The 17,690-nt window shown below is 38.3% G+C and overlaps 2 protein-coding genes across 2 annotated transcripts; one reads left to right on the top strand and one right to left on the bottom strand.

The window, feature by feature from the left end:
• The first annotated feature begins 803 nt into the window (after positions 1–803).
• Positions 804–2,185, top strand: mrpl35 (mitochondrial ribosomal protein L35). Its single transcript, XM_077555412.1, has 4 exons — positions 804–927; positions 1,113–1,284; positions 1,618–1,762; positions 1,831–2,185. The coding sequence occupies exons 1-4, from the start codon at positions 897–899 to the stop codon at positions 2,014–2,016; spliced, it is 534 nt and encodes a 177-aa protein (XP_077411538.1). The 5' UTR covers positions 804–896; the 3' UTR covers positions 2,017–2,185.
• reep1 (receptor accessory protein 1) lies at positions 2,115–16,352 on the bottom strand. Its single transcript, XM_077555413.1, has 8 exons — positions 15,843–16,352; positions 14,606–14,678; positions 13,433–13,509; positions 13,209–13,329; positions 12,783–12,896; positions 9,665–9,827; positions 6,848–7,032; positions 2,115–4,674 (listed from the first exon to the last, which is right to left on the bottom strand). Exons 1-8 carry the CDS (start codon positions 15,872–15,874, stop codon positions 4,603–4,605), a joined length of 837 nt encoding a protein of 278 aa, XP_077411539.1. The 5' UTR covers positions 15,875–16,352; the 3' UTR covers positions 2,115–4,602.
• Between the last annotated feature and the right edge of the window lie 1,338 nt (positions 16,353–17,690).

The raw sequence follows: 17,690 nt of genomic DNA, 5'->3' as shown, positions 1-17,690 counted from the left end.
GTTGCAACAAAAACATGAAAGCCTCAACAGCGTGACATTCATTACTCCACTTAGTTGCACTTGTTACAAGCACACACAAGAATTTAGTGGCTTGGGTAAGTTTAAGAGTGTATAGGCACACTATTTTTCATTAGAAAAAATTCAAGGCACACCACCAAACAAAATACTGAACTAATGTCTTAATTTACTCACTCATTGTGTAATCTAAGCCTGTTTAAAGATAATATTCTCGCAGAACACCTATTGTATGAATGTCAACAGGTGCATACACAAGTTTATTGCACTTTTTGTCATTGGCCAAATGGTGGTCTTACTCGGTGTAATAAAGCTCCGCGCTCAATGAAAAGCACTGCGTTTTGGATTGTTTTAATTTGATTTGTTAGGATTATTTACTTGAATTTCAAAATGTAATGAAATTTCGTTTGGCTACTATAACAATCTGCTGGTGTATGCTAATCACAGGCAAAAGCCATATCAGAAATGGCAGGATTTCAGAATTGTCAATTACAGTTATTACGGAGAGGGGCTACTTTCTTCAGCACATAATAATTCTTACCCGTATTGAAGTACTGCGTAAACAACATGCAAACACAGACTGTGACAAACGCCATTTCTATGACACAAGCTACAATAATCTTTAATTGTTAAACAGTATTTTTTACTTTTACAAACAACTACTTTTACATGCATATATGTACTTCTACTTATGTACAGATTGGAGTATGTACTTCTTCTTCTTCTTATTATTATTATTATTATTAATGTATTCAAACGAGTTCTCACTGTAAATGGAACACGACAGACCTGCCGCTAGATGGTAGCATTGTGTCGTAAACCGTCGTAATGTTGTTTGTCCGTTCAGGACCCCGTAGTGACGTAATTTCTCTGAGGAAAACATGGCGGCCCTCCTGGCGAGGACCCTGTCTGGTAAGCGATGTAACATTTGGACTTTTAGCGTTTTTTTCCCTCCTGATTTTGCGAATATTTACTGGGTGTGTTGCTTAATGCTTACGTTATAGTATGTCGAAATGTGTACGGGAGGCAATGCTGGTATTTTTCAAGCAGGAGCGAGTTGTCGTTCCCGGGTTCACGTTGTCCTTCTGCTCGAATAGGGATGCTGAGGTCGCCGCTTACTGTGTCGCTGTGCACCCGGATAACGAACGTGGCTCGTCTGTCCGGCTTCACCCAAGCTGCTCATCCCCTTTATGCCCGTGCTGCCATGGCCATACGCGCTCCACTGCCCGCTCCAGCCTGTCAACTATTCCGGGGCGGCCACCTCCAACGGTAACGCTGTTAGCACCTAGCACAGACAAGTTGAAGTCGCTCTGGCCCTGGGCATCATTAGCACTAATTTGACAGTGCCATCTAGGGTTGCAGTCCTATTAGTCTTAAATAATACAATTTTCCTGATAATGTATGCATAGTTCAAATATTGACACATATGCAACATTTCCTGAAGATAAATTGCTAACATTTCAACTGCACAGTGACTCCTGCACATCATGTTAGATTGTAGTCCACCATATAAAAAAACAAAAACAACTAGTGATTATGGAATGAATGAATGGGTTCCAAATACCTGTTTTTCCTTTATGATAAGAGTGCCCTTTTTTGCAGGCTATCTGCCTTTATACCCCCTTTGAATCAGCAGCCCAGCAGAAGTCTGACATACTACAGTATAAAGAAAGGAAAGAGGAAGTCTGTAAAGTCTGTCACACAACGGTTCATGAGGCTACATTGCGGTCTTTGGATCCGACGCAAGGTACGAGTCAATTTTATGTTTTTATTAAAGAAAAGGTGTTAATCTTGTTTCCCCTCTCATGTACGCAGGCTGGTTACAAGAAGAAACTGTGGAGGAAAAGCGCGGCCAGACGAAAGCGACTGAGGGAGCACGTCTTTTGCAATAAAACGCAGAGTAAAAAGTTAGATAAAATGACAACATCGTATTGGAGAAGGAGAAACTGGTTTGTGGATGATCCCTACCTGAAGTACCATGACAGAGTCAACCTCAAGTAGTAATTCATGTATTAAGTGTTTTGTTATATCATGTCATCTAAATAGTCAACACCCATTTTTCAAGCAAGCAATCAAAAACAATAATGAAGTCAGTCACATAAAACGTTTGCTTCATGTTTAATGGCTGTAAAGTGATTTTAACCAACAATAAACCATGTCCATCACATCACTGCGGCTACTTTTACATGTAGCGTACATCAATTTGAAGTCATTCTGGCCTGCCAGAACAAAAACGTAAGATAACCCTGCAAAGTGGAAGCATTTAATAATTGACGGATTCACATTAAATCACTTAAGAATTCCATCCAAAGCAGGGCTGAGGAACCTTTTTCCTATCTGTGGCCATTTTAGATGGCATGTCATACATTTGTGAACAATTTTGACTCGATCAAGGACATTTATTAACTCTTTGACTGCCAGACGTTTTCAGAAAAGGGATGCCGTGGGTGCCAGCAGATTTAAGCATTTTTGACTGATCTTTCAAGGTCCACAGAAAATTATGTGTTTGGACTATGGAAACACACATACTACCAAATGAAAGATTAGACTCTCATCTTTCATCAGAAAAAAAGTTTGTTTCTACCTTATTCCGTTTTTCAGAAATCAACAATAGAAAATGGTTAGTTTCACCTCTGTTTTGAAAAAAAAACGTCTTTTAACGTCTTTGGCACTCCATAGGATTTTACTAAACGTTATTTAACGTTTTTGGCAGTCAAAGAGTTAATGTATGTTTTGAGCATTTGTGGGTTACGTGTTAAGCGCTTTTTCCTCCAGATCTAGTGGGCTGTATATTTAGTTTCCCAGTAATTATTAGGCAGTGGGTTGACCTTGTATAGGAGGAAGGAAATTACCTGTAATACTGATACTAAAGCTGAAACACGATTTTCCCATCATTATTTTTTAATCACATCCATTAAAAGGATACGCAATGTGAATGGTGAGTATCTACAACGTCCGAGTGAAAGGTGTGTAAACAAGACAATTGTACCTGAGAAGCTATTGTTTCAGCATAAAGATGCAGTGATGACTTTACTACTGTGCACATCCAACCATCAACAAATGACAGTGACACTCAAATGATGCAAAGGCTCAAGAACAGAATGTGAAGAAAATAACGACAAATCACTACAAGAGCCTGTCATGGTCATAATTCAATATGACCGCTTACATAAGTGAAATGCGTATTTCAGTCGTGTGAGCTGTAATACTGAATTATGTCCCGGGCAGCCCCTCATCAAACACATAATAGTTCTTGATTGGGAATTTGCAAAATCTCCCTCAAGAAATTCCACAGTAGAGATGCTCAAGAGCAGAAAATACAACGTAACAATAAACCTTAAGTGATATTGTGATTTGAATTATACGGCCTAAAAATGACACACACACACACAAAAGAGGGTTGCGGTCGATTGTCAAAATCCTGTGAAAGTGACGAGTACAAACTGTGATGCTCATCACAGAAGACTACAGGTAATTCTCAATAAATCACAACATGAGAAAAATAGTCTGATAGATGAATTAACACACTTCAGATGGCCAATTAATACATATTTATAGTTAGTGAGGCCATCAGCATTTGACATCTTAGACATTGCGGTTTTTTAAGCATATAATTCCCCCTCCCAAAATTCAATACGAGAGCTACTGAATCAAGAATTAGTTACGTTTCCAGATAGACTTGCCATGGCTTTGCAAGAATGCCTGCTCCGGGAGTTTGGTGTTTTCATCAAAGGTGGTAACATAGCGTAAACATCTTGAAGTGTCGTGACGGCCATAAAGTTTCTCAAAAGTCAGCAATCAATATTGTAATTTACTGAGACGCACCTTTGCATGATGCGTTTTTGGGTCTATATCTACAAATAAGGGCAGTGAATGACTTGTTCACTACATAGTGCAAAAAATGAATTCAGGTGAACACAATGTTAAGGAATAGTTAGGTTCAGAAATATTAGGACAGTCACTGTTTTAGAATGAATAATTCCTTAATGGTAAATGCCATATTTTAGCAAAACTAAAATCGGACTCACATGTTGAAAACTGTCCAAATACTTGTGACCCTAACTGCATTTCTCTCCATGTGAGACGTGATACGTAATATCCCTCATTAAGGCTTTAATAGAGGTAAATAATTCATCCACAGCTGCTTGATTTATCATGACGTGCTGTTTTTAGGATACTCCAAAAAAAAAAACATTTAAAACGTTCACCACATTAGCCATGCATTTGACCCATGGCGACTCACAGTTGACAAGCGAGCCGCAGTACATTCTGTAGCACAACTAAAAATGCACGGCCAGACACATGCAAGTGGCCGACCGAACCCGACAGAAAAAAAACAAAAACACTCTGTACATATAATAACTTCTAGCAGGTCTGATCAGCATGGAGCTCTCACTTTTCATCCTTTGCTGTATCACAACTGTATCATATAGACAGGTCGTCACAGGTCACTTTGGCAATACCGAATTCCAAAGCAATGCCGCTTCAGTCACGTAAGGTTCCTTTTTTTTTTTTTTTCCTTTCAAAAATTACGTGTTGCAGCAAGCTGGAGGCAGCTGGAGGCGTCGATGTGCACGGCCCACGCGCTCACATGGCTTCAGCGTTGGAACACACGGCGCTCCTGGATCTCGTGAAAGGCCTTAAGACTCTAAGAGGAGGCTGCGGGGGAGAAAGGCAAACATCAGCCACATGATCAGTTTCAGAAAAGTACTTGATGTTTTTTTTTTTAAGTATTATTTGCACTTCCAGCTACAAGCTCAATCCTGCTATTTTGGTGATGTAGACTTCTGAAAGTCACATTCCCTGCAATGAAAGAATTGTTCATCAATAGTTCTTAAAATAGCTTTGAAATCCTATACATATAGCGTTCATCAATGTTTTCTCACCAAATTAATGACACATCAATGCCTCCATTAATCTAATACTACACATCTGACTTTTACAGAAGTAGACATGTTTTTTTTTGTCATCGACAATATTGAAAAAAAATTCAATGACAGCATTCCATCTTGATCTTACATTCCCAAAACATGCTTGTTAGTCAGGTTCACGTAAGACAAAATTTTTATTAGGTATGAATATTCTGATTGGGCTTTACACAATCAGGATTTTTCGACCGATCAGTTTGAAAAAAAAAGATAACCGATTCGATCAGAAGATGTAGCAATTCTGTACATCCATTTAACTCATGGTCCCAAAAACATATAAATACGTTCATTTTTAAACGTTTTAAGTGTCCCAAACACGTATTTATGACAGAGCACACTGAAGGCTTTGATGCAGCCTCTCACCTGCAGAGAACGGTTGAAGAAATGGTAGTTATTACAAAAAACGGCCAGCAGGTGGCAGCAGAGCAAAAGAGCTCAACCAGGGCCATGTTGAAGAAAAAAAAGCCCATTTACTCACAATTCAAAATAGATTTGTGGATAACAATGAAACTATATTCTAATGCTAATTGCTGCAAAACGGAAACAGATAGAAATATTTTTTTTCCCTGATGAAAGAAAAGACTAATCTTTCTTTTGGTAGGTTCCATGTTTTTATAGCAATAGGACACAATATTCCGTGGGCCTTGCAAAATCAGTCAAAATCCAGTAATACAGCCAGGAGCGAAGGGGGTTGCTTCAGTAAAAATGGCAGGGAGTGAATGAGTTATTAAAATAAAAAATAAAAAAATTCTCAACAGTTCCACATATAATTGACGTCAATTGAAATACATGGGGAAAAAATCTTCTAAAAAATGGTGATAATTATATATATATGTTATTATATATATATATAATAACATTGATCAATTGGGCAAATTAAGACATTACAGCCGATCAACAATTTTGCATAAAATTCTAAATATTGTCCGATTCCGATCCAGCCAATCAGATTGCTGTAAAGTCAAATTCTTATGTACTGTATCTAGTTCTAATGTATTTTAAGGTATATGTTTTGGGTATTTATAATAATTTTCTGGAGTTAAAATGCTACATTTCCAAGTAATTCAATAAGTGCCCTTTTACATTTAAGTGCCACATTAATGCGCACAATTTTTAATTTCTGCAATGCTACATTCATACAGGGCTGGACTGGCCATCTGGCATACGGGGCAGATGCCCGGTGGGCCGATCTCTTTTGGGGCCGATGCAGTGCTTTTAGATTATTATTTTCCTACATTTTACCCCAAGAGGCTGGCCCACAATTTAAAAGGACCGGCCCATTAATCTATTTTGAATATAAATAGCAAAATGAAACATCATCAGTAAAAATCAGTGGCAGAACTACATGTTAGGCAAGAGTTGGGCTGGGTTGGTCAAAATGCCAGGACCGATTTTTTTTTGTGCCAGTCCAGCCCTGCATTCATATAAAATAGGATTTAAATAAAAGTTATGGCATTATCATTACATTGATGGGTTTCACTCACCTTTAAGTCTATAAGTTGCGCAAAATTTATCATAATTAAATTCACACAATACAACTTATAAAGTACACAGTTCACACACATCAAGTAGTCGACACTTGCAAGTGGTTTGCTTTCCAGATGAATCATTAAGACAAACATGATACGGCGATTATGTGGTGAAAAACTTAAGTCAAACCACATCATTCGTTCTAGTTGTCCGTGACATGCCACAATTCCAAACGCACTCACACATTGAACAGCAACTCCAATTGGACCATGAGGGAATTGTTAACAACTGCATAAAGCATGAAGATTATTTAGTGACACAGCATTTGCAAATTTATTATTATTATTTTTTTAAAGAGCCACTGTGTGAGTGAATTGAGCACTCTGTTAGAGGCAGGCAGCAGCTGAGCACTCGTAACCAGGCAGAGCAGGTACCTCGGGAGCTTTTCTTTTCACAAGCCCGACTTGAGGCCAGTTTGGAGCCCCCCCCTCCTCCTCTGACTCCTCCAGAGTTGGACTAGTGGGAGAAGGCGTGGAGGGCAGGGAGGGATCGGGTGTCAGCGACTCCTCTGGCTCCCTTTGGTCTAATGCCAACACCTCATAGTCAGTCATGTCAAAATCTATAAAGGCGGTGGGAGGTGAATTATGAATTGTGCCGTCAACTTTCAAGTGACTGATTGATAATTGATACTGATGGCGTGTAATTGTTTGAAGAGATGGAACTGATATCGGCCATTAGGAACAAAAGTTGACTTTATATTCCCACTATGAAAGTGAATATCAATTTGCAGCAGCGTAATTATCTTTCAATATGTATGACATTGAGCTCAAGCAGTGAACCCACTGCTGACATTTATGGCCAACTAAGAATAGCATTTGAGGACGTCTGAAAGTAACTTTCTTATTGGCAGCTAATCCCACGAAAATGTCAGATCGGCATAAATACTAACACCCTTTTTGAATGTAAACAATCCCCCTAAATGTCACCTGCTTGTACACTTGCGCCATCTCACGAGATAAAGCACAAGAGCAATACAAAGTAGGGGTGGGAATCTTTGAATGTATTACGATTCGATTCCGGTTTTTGGGTGTGCAATTCGATTGAGGACGATTTTTGATTCAAAATGATTTAATTGACAATGATTTTTGCTTCAATTTATAGATGTTCAAGGAATCGTAATAATCTACTCCAGTCTGACTCGCTAATTCTGATTGCAATTGTGACTCACGGCACTTTTATCACTCAAAAAAAACGGCTCCACGCTGCAAAAAAACAACTTCTATTGGAATAACTGGATCGTGACTTTTTTCTTCTACTCTCTAATGTGGCTACAACTTAACAGTGTATCAGACCGCGTGGAACCACACTGCCCTTAAGTGGCCAAATCGGGTACAACATGAACAGCGCTCCCAATAAAGGCACACACGAACAAAGGGAAGACAGTATAAAATAATTTAAATAAAATCGATTTTGGGACATTTAAAATCGATTCTGAATCGTACTAAATGAGAATTGCGATTCTTATGAGAATCGATTTTTTTTGGGCACACCCCTTAATACAAAGGTAGCTAAAGATGCATCAGATGATCAGCATTGTGTATAGTAGGATAGCAATGCTTTCTTACAAATAGCCTAAATCCTCACGAAGGCCGTCAGCTAATTCACTAAATGTCCTCCGGTAACAGTGAAAAGATAAACAATATACTTGAATGTCTGCATAGATGTTAAAATGAAGACAAGTGACCAGACACAAAATACTATTATGATATACTGCGGCGAGTAGTGACCCCAGTTTTTTGGGCATTCAAATGATGGTGTTGGAGTTTGCTAATTGTACTTATATTTAAAGATATCGTATTACTATCGTCTTATTTTAGCGAAACATAAATAAACAGCAATGTAAAAAAATAGAACAGTCGTCTCAAAGAAAAACTGTTCACATGATACGGCATAAGGAACAAATCCCCCCAGCTGCTACTGTACTTGTGAGCATTATCACAGGACACACTTGCCCGTTCCAAACAGGAAGACGGGCCGGGGGTGGGGGTGGGGGTTGCGGGTGGCGGTGGGGGGGATTGGGGGTGTTGTAAGGGGTCACTCATGAAAGAAGAGTGAATGGACTATATTATTGATTTTTCCCAAAAAGCAGAAAGAATATCACTAGCGACAGTTAAATTTTGCTAAATTTAATATTTTTCTCAAATACACATGTGCTTGAATTTTGCTAAATTTAATATTTTTCTCAAATACACATGTGCTTGGCTTACTCTCTTTTTTTTTGTCTCCTGAAAAGTGAGGATTTTGGAGGTATGAGGATTCCATCTGATGTCACGTATGCCTGTGTGAGTATTGTTATCACCTTTTTGAATGCGTTGCTGCTCCATGTGTGCTAAAGTAGCAATTGTTTGAAGGTTAAAAAACAACAAAAAACGCAACATAGCCTTCTATAAATGCTAATTTCTTTTAGCCTACCTCTATGGTGATTTTTGAATTTTGTTAGCATTAGTTAGTATGCCAGTGTGACTCTTTTCACCTTTTTGAAAGTGTTGCTGCGCCATGTGTTAAAGTAACAATTATTTGAACCAAACAAACAAACAAACAATAAACAAAACGCAACATACAGTAGATGCTAATTTCCATTAGCGTGACCACTATGGTGTTTTGAATTATGTTAGCATTAAGCTAGCATACTTTCATTATAGCCCATGTGGTTTGGTTAAACTTTATATCAACTATGCAAGGTTTAATTGTCTCTTTTTATGTGTTAGTTTTACAGTAAATTTTACCTGGTAGACAAATCAAAACTTTTGAAGATATGTTTGGCACAGGCACACACTAATTACAAATATATTTATTTTTTTACGTTTTGGTTAAAATTAATTTAACTGTACATGAAAAATGTGGTTTAGTAAATTTAACTATGCATGAATAAATAATTAAACATATGGGAGGGGATAAACGACAAAAAAAGTGTTTTTTTTGTATGACAGATTTTCACCTATTGCCGGTGGGAGAGGCTCCATGGTAACTATTATTCTCTATTATATTCTGTGCTATTTTAAACATGCCTCTATGGTTTCTTTAGGGATGGGGAATCGTATTCCTATCAGTTTATATCAGCATTGTGAAGTCCTCCAAGGACCTTACTAAACGGAAAAACAATATGATGTAATAATTGAACACAGGCATACTCTTTCGGGCCATGAAAGTCCCACAGGCCGCAGGATCCCCGCCCTGGTGTGTCCGCTCACCTTTGTTGTAGCTCTCAGACTTGCTGCGCATCATGGTGCGAGCCCGGTGCTGAGCTGCTGCTTCCGCTCTCGTTGGCTGGGTGGAGCCGGTCGTGTCCGAGTCGTAACCGGCCAGATCTTGCATGCTGAAACTCCTCAACCTGTCCGTCAGAACTCCTTGGCCCTGGGAGAGGAGAGAGGTCGTTGGAGACAGAAAGCAGTCCAACTTGTCGATCACAATTGGCTGGTAGACCGCGGATTGTGAGGGATGTAGGGATGTTATTTTTGTGTGTGTGTGTGCACTAGGCAAGGGCCAATAATACAATTTGACAGTATAACATTATCACAGATATCACTGTGTCACAGAATTAAAATTATAGGTCTAAAATGATTTTTTAAAAATATATATTTGGGTAAATAAAAACAGCATTTTCCACAATAAACTAATATTTTATTCTTTAAAAAATAAAAAGGTTAAGTAAATAAATAAATCCATAAATGTTAAAATTGTTCGTTTTTAATTATTTTTAGTAAGTCACAGTGCCCCATCACAGGTGAGCTATTTTTAGAACAGACCTGTGGGCTACTCATGTTGTCCTTGAGGCTAACTAGTACACATTGGCACTGTGTTTTTGCTTTGTTTTTAAGGACAATGCGTACCAATCAGAAGGAATTTCTGTACACACACACACGCACATACTCACGCACAAAAAAATCTAAAAAATAAAGAGCAATGATGATGACATGTTGAATCGGTAAGATTACCGAATAGGTTAAGTAAATAAATAAATCCATAAATGTTAAAATTGTTCGTTTTAATTCTTTTTAGTAAGTCACAGTGCCCCATCACAGGTGAGCTATTTTTAGAACAGACCTGTGGGCTACTCATGTTGTCCTTGAGGCTAACTAGTACACATTGGCACTGTGTTTTTGCTTTGTTTTTAAGGACAATGCGTACCAATCAGAAGGAATTTCTGTACACACACACACGCACATACTCACGCACAAAAAAATAAAGAGCAATGATGATGACATGTTGAATCGGTAAGATTACCGAATAGGTTAAGTAAATAAATAAATCCATAAATGTTAAAATTGTTCGTTTTAATTCTTTTTAGTAAGTCACAGTGCCCCATCACAGGTGAGCTATTTTCAGAACAGACCTGTGGGCTACTCATGTTGTCCTTGAGGCTAACTAGTACACATTGGCACTGTGTTTTTGCTTTGTTTTTAAGGACAATGCGTACCAATCAGAAGGAATTTCTGTACACACACACACGCACATACTCACGCACAAAAAAATCTAAAAAATAAAGAGCAATGATGATGACATGTTGAATCGGTAAGATTACCGAATAGGTTAAGTAAATAAATAAATCCATAAATGTTAAAATTGTTCGTTTTAATTCTTTTTAGTAAGTCACAGTGCCCCATCACAGGTGAGCTATTTTTAGAACAGACCTGTGGGCTACTCATGTTGTCCTTGAGGCTAACTAGTACACATTGGCACTGTGTTTTTGCTTTGTTTTTAAGGACAATGCGTACCAATCAGAAGGAATTTCTGTACACACACACACGCACATACTCACGCACAAAAAAATAAAGAGCAATGATGATGACATGTTGAATCGGTAAGATTACCGAATAGGTTAAGTAAATAAATAAATCCATAAATGTTAAAATTGTTCGTTTTAATTCTTTTTAGTAAGTCACAGTGCCCCATCACAGGTGAGCTATTTTCAGAACAGACCTGTGGGCTACTCATGTTGTCCTTGAGGCTAACTAGTACACATTGGCACTATGTTTTTGTTTTGTTTTTAAGGACAATGCGTACCAATCAGAAGGAATTTCTGTACACACACACACGCACATACTCATGCACAAAAAAAAATAAAAAATAAATAAAGAGCAATGATGATGACATGTTGAATCGGTAAGATTACCGAATGAACAATACTGAGCTCTTTCTCTCAAAAAAAAGGAATTTCTGTAACTGGAATGTCTCTTTCATCTAACCTTCTTCCTTCTTAACCTGATTTCCAAGGAGTGTCTGAGCCAAGATTTGAAACCTGGAACTTGGAAAATGAGGCAGACGTGGTCAGCAGATCACGGCACTTCACCCGTTTGCTGGTGTATACATTGAAGCAGATTATGTTTGTCTTAATGTTCGTTTACTTCATCACCCAATACCCCAGGCTCACCCACCTGCCTGTCGGCAGATTGTTGCCGGTCCATGAAATGTCTGGAGGAGCGTGGCAGAAAAAAGGTAGACCAATTTTATATATCACAAGATATGCTGCTACAAGATATTAGCGGCCAGAAAGGCCTTTATTTGTACAAAGGTATTTTTGGAATAAACAATTTGGCCTAGTGGTAAGTCCGTCTGCCTCACAGTTGAGACGTTCTAGGTTCAAATCTTGACTCCAGTGTTTATTTGTTGTCCGTGTGCTTGTGTGAGAATTCTCCTTGTGCTTCGGGTTCCTTCAACATTCAAAAAACATGCATGTTAGCTTTATTGAAGACTCATAATTGTTCATTAGTGTGAAAGTGGGTTTAAAAGCTTCCTGGTGTGTGCGCCTTGGCCACCTGGGAGCAACAAAAAAAACAAGACATAACGGACACAAGGCTACAAGGGAGTTAGCACCATGACAACAATGCTGTTTAGTAGCCTGGCTGGCTACTGGGGTTTGCATTGTTTGTTAGCATTAAGCTAAGTGCACTTTCCAAAGACAAATGTGGCTGTTTTACATCCATAATGTAATTCTCTCTCTCTTTTTCTTTTAAATAATTTATTTTAATAGTAAACTTCAACTGGGGTAGCATTGATGAGCTTGAAGGCATTTTTTTTTTTTTTTTTTTTAAGAATTCCTGACCGTCAAACTGCTTCTTCTTGTTAAGTTAGTTGAGTTCACTGCCACCATACTGTGCTCGGATGAACACTGTATTTTACACATTTGGAAAGTTAACAAATAACCTGGCGCCTTTTAAAACTACAACCTACTGCAATACAGAGATCAATCTTAAAATTGGCTTCAGGTGTATCAGTATTGTATCGCTGTCCCCATTGGAAATGTTTGATCCGCTGACTTAATTTTTTTTAGGTCAGAACAAAACAAAAAAAGTTCATAGTCGGCAATACCTTTGTTGCAGCCATGACTGCAGCGGTGGCGGCCACATTCAGCCCCCTCCTCCCATAATGCACCAGGGTGTCATAGCTTTTGTCCTTGGCTTGGCAGATATAGTCGTCAATATCCTGGGACAAGCCACAAAACAAAAACACGTTGTGTCTCTTTGCGTGTCAACTGTAGCTGGGTGATTGAGTCATCTCCGATCACACACAACTCATTCCATCACAGATGCAGGGAAAAAGACGAAGATAGTATCACAGTAAAAGTGAATTAGCACAAAGCCACATTTGTTTTCCCCCGGTTAGCCGAGAAACTCAAATGCTATTACTGAGGGGGAATCAACTATAGAAATTAAAAGGGAAGGATGGTGTTTTAACCTTTCATTTTTTTCTTGGACTACACAAGAGGAAGTGGCAAAAGAAGTGGGGAATGTTCACCTTTTCTTTAGAGGAAAGAGTAGGATGGACAAACTTCCTGTAGAGCACACTGGAGCCTTTCGTGTACGGCGACAATAACCACACCACAAAGGCTATCTTCAGTTCATAGTAGAAAGGAAGCCTAGAGAGAATGTGATGATGCGACAACACAGTCAATATTTTTTACTGCTCACAATTACTTACAATTGTATTAATTTATCAATATGGTTATTATCACTACTTACCAGCAAATAAACATATCAGTGAATACTTCCACAGATGTGAATAGGGCAAATATTATCCAGTACATCATCCATTTCACCTAAAACACAGAAAAAACAATTCATAGCTAGCGGTAGCTAGGCTAGCTAGGCTAGCTATCTAGGTAGATAGCTAGGTAGCTAGGCTAGCTAGGTTAGCTAGCTAGGTAGATAGATAGATAGATAGATAGATAGATAGATAGATAGATAGATAGATAGATAGATAGATAGATAGATAGATAGATAGATAGATAGATGTGGCAGCTGGTATATGTAAATTAGCTCCACTGTTGCGCACTGTACAATCCATAAAAATTTGAATCAAGCACTCCTGGAAACCAAATATTTGTGCACATACAAGCAATTAAACTGTAAATGCAAATGTACATAGAGTTACAGAATAATACAGTAATTGGTCGATAAATCGCAGGGTAGCTCAAGTTTACAATATCACAATATTTTACTGATGATAATTATATGACAACCGATATACTGTATTGGGATCTTTTTTCTTAACTGTGCTGTGTATGTCATTAGGGGGTGGGGTAAACTGAAGTCTATCCTCGCTGACGTCACAATATTTAGCAAAACGATTGAGTATACGTATATTGATACTTTGTCCTGCAGATATTTTTAAATATGGGAACTGTCTAGAAATATCATATGGCACTGAGACATAAAAACAAAAGCACATATGAAAACATATGACTATGAAGTAATCTCCCTCTAATTGCGAAGACGTGAGTTATTAATGCTCCTCCAAAATGGTCATAATTACTATTATTAAATAATGTCTTCACTGAGAATACAACACAAACTATGACCTTCAAACCCTTTAATATGATTTCAAACCCACACTGCCCAAAATTACCCTTGTTAAATGACATTGATTTTTAACTCTACAATTTAACATTCTCAAGCGGCGGGACTCATAATTCATTCCATTCTATTATCATCCAAAGGTGAATTTAGCTCCTCCCCGACAGCTTCTCAGTTGAGATGCCATCACTTCAACATACAGTACAGTACATTGATGTCAGGTCTTTGACAGCAATGTACTACTTTCCTAATTGACAGGTCTTTGGCACTATCTTGTGGAATTTTTGGAAGTTTCAGAAAGAGCACAATCTTACCGAAGTAAAAACATAATGTACTTACATATTCCTTTACATCTTTGGACTTGACGGCTTTATAAGACGAGTAGGCAGGATATAGCGTACCAAACACAAGTCTGCAAGAAAATGTTTGTCAATATGGGAAATTTACATTAGGACAATATTAAAAGATAGTAATCTACATACGTGAACAGGGCATGTATTAATTGTGCAAAGGTTACCATTGTAGTCAGCGTTAATCCCACTACAGTATTAACACATACGTAAGATATAGAATATCTATTTACATTGACATCTCAATGTAATAACTTTATTACGCATGATCTACGGCAATGTCCTTATGTCATAATGATGTCATCATAGCTTACGACGCTTATGATAAAGGTCCCACCACTTAATCAGACTTAGGTAGGCCATATTGTTTTTTCTCCTCCCCTCACCCACCATATGAGACAAAGTTAGCCTGCGTGAGACACCTGCACCCGGCTAAAGGAGCACCGTGGCCCGGCGAACAGCTGAGGGCGAGCCGATCAAGTTACTGACCCACATGCACTCAATACAAATAGAATACACTTGCCCGAGATCACCATTTTGTGTACTGTACATACACATACGCTTTTATTTTGGGCTAGGCCATTGTGAATGAAGACTCATGTCAATTTAATTGGCTTATTTTGTGAGACTTGGCCCAGGCTATATGTAATGGCGCTCAGTCATAGCAGGATTATAAAAAGTAAAATAAAAGCCTCGGTAGTAGCAATAGAGATTTTATTCTATTTTGGGGGGTATAGTGAGGGGTGTATAATATCTCTATTAGCATATGTCTGGATTTATTCTTTTCATGCTTTGAACATGACTGGTTGTAACCTGAGAAGGCTGACCCATCCCTTTCTGTGTTTTTCCCCCCTTCCAATGTAGGACATCAACACATTATTACTGGGTAACCGCCCAGTTACATCGGTGCCTGTCTTATTTGGCTAATGTGTCGTAATGATAACAATAACAAAACACCAGAGAGCGTCAGGCAGCTACTAAAAGCATGGTATAAATAAACAGGCCCACCTCTAGCATTCCTCTCGAGCTAGCTGATTCATACCATCTAGTGACATTTGTGTTACATTTTGTCACACAATAAAATACATGTCCTCATATGTTTTGAAGATTCGAGGGAGAAAAACGCCTATCGAGCGTCGCCTTCCGAAAGGCAAAAAAACAAAGCCAATTTCACAATTGTCGTCACGCTCACGTGTGAAATGATTTAAAATAAATAAATGACTTACACCACAAGTCTGGAGATGATCCAAGAGACCATTGCGCCGGAGAGGCGACGGAACGCGCAGTCTGCTGCTAGGAGGAGTTTCCTCCTGATGATGATGACAGGCGAGTCAAGGCGCCCAGCACGAGCACAAGCACGCGCGGGCGCCGACGTCACGCAGTGCTACATGTGGCCACAGGGAGCGCTGTTGCTACGCACAAAATAAGGCACGCCTTCGGGAGTGGATCTAATTGTTTTCGTTGCACATTCTACCTAGCATCACCAATACACCAAACTTATTAGAAACACCTCTAAACCAGTGGTGTAGTGGTCCCTGCAGAAGTGGGTTATTATTATTATTATGTTTGTTTTTTTATATGTAGTCCAGAAAAACGTCTTTTAAAAATGGCCACATGTAAGAATTAAAAATCATTTGTACTCACTCAAAGTAATAAAATTATCATGATTTCTTAACAGTTTGGTAACAAACAAAGAAAGTATATGCTAGAAAACAAATTACAATATTTAACAATGAACAAAATTTGTTTTGTGCTGAATCAAACTATTTGTCTCTATTCTTGTGTTTTAATTAATGGGTACTTAAAAATATTTTCTTCTCTTTTTTAAACGTAACTTGAGCATGTAGATAGTGTGCAACAGGCAGCGTCCACCCTGGGAATCGAACCCACATCGCAATCAAGTATCCCGTGTACGCAAAGAGCAAACCAGTTCACCTAAGGCAAATTTCTGGGTCGCCATTGTGGCTCAGGGGAGCAATTGAAGGGTTGATTTTTCTCGACATGACCCACCCTACTCGGCCTCCGATTGGCTGATCAGTCCTCATGCCAAAAGTTAGCCAACCTAATCAGTGTAGGCAGGGGGTACCAGCCAGAGAAGGGTAGGCCATGGGTGACTCGCTGCTGACTGAAAAATACACTGGACTACACCACTGCTCTTAACATGATTGTTTTTTTAATTGGTCCAAATAAAAATATAAGTGCTCTTCTGAATCATTTTAGTATTGACATTATTGTCCCATTAGGGAACTTATGGTAGCGATTAGAACAAAACATGCTTTTGAATGCGATTTAAAGCTCTTGTGAGCACCTACAGTATGCTTTGAGAGTTGCTGCCTTGCTCTGCTGGCAACTCCAGCTGACATTCAGGAGCCACAAAAACAAGCGAGGTTTTGTTACAGTCGAACAAAAGGAGCCACTGGAAATAGTATCCTGTCCGTTTTAAGAGGTAAGGGAATTGCTTTAAAACAAGGAGCACCCAAAAACGCATTCATCTCATTTGCTTGTTACTGCTTCAAGCAAAACAAAATACATGTACTTTTCAGCTATGGAAGCCACTCTGAAATCTGTAGATTAAAATGTATGTGAGCTGCATAATGTTGTGCACATTAAAACTCATTCACTGCCATTGACGGCTATAGATGTCAAAAATTAATTTGAACTATTACTATTTGTTTAACATTTTTTTCCCACTTTTGTTAACAAGAATATAAAAGCCTAGGGAAAAAAATATTGTACATTTTGAACGGATATCAAATTTGTGATTAATTGTCAGTTAACTAGTGAAGTCATGTGAATAATTACGAAAAAATGTACGCCCCTAATTTTTAATAATCTTTTTTCTTAAAAAAAGATTATTAAAAATTAGGGGTGTCAGGCGATTAATTTTTTCATCATAATTAATCGCATGACTTCACTAGTTAACTCATGATTAATCACAAATGTTATATCTGTTCTAAATGTACAATTTTTCATTTATTTTTTAGGTTTTCATACTTTTGTTAATAAAAGTGGGAAAAATGTTAAACTAATAGAAATAGTTTAAATGAATTTTGACGTCTATAGCCGTCAATGGC

Source organism: Vanacampus margaritifer, chromosome 1 (genome assembly GCF_051991255.1).
Source record: "Vanacampus margaritifer isolate UIUO_Vmar chromosome 1, RoL_Vmar_1.0, whole genome shotgun sequence".
Classification (NCBI taxonomy): Eukaryota; Metazoa; Chordata; class Actinopteri; order Syngnathiformes; family Syngnathidae; genus Vanacampus; species Vanacampus margaritifer.
Note: the sequence above shows the minus strand (reverse complement) of the source record. Positions and strands in the feature narration are given on the sequence as shown.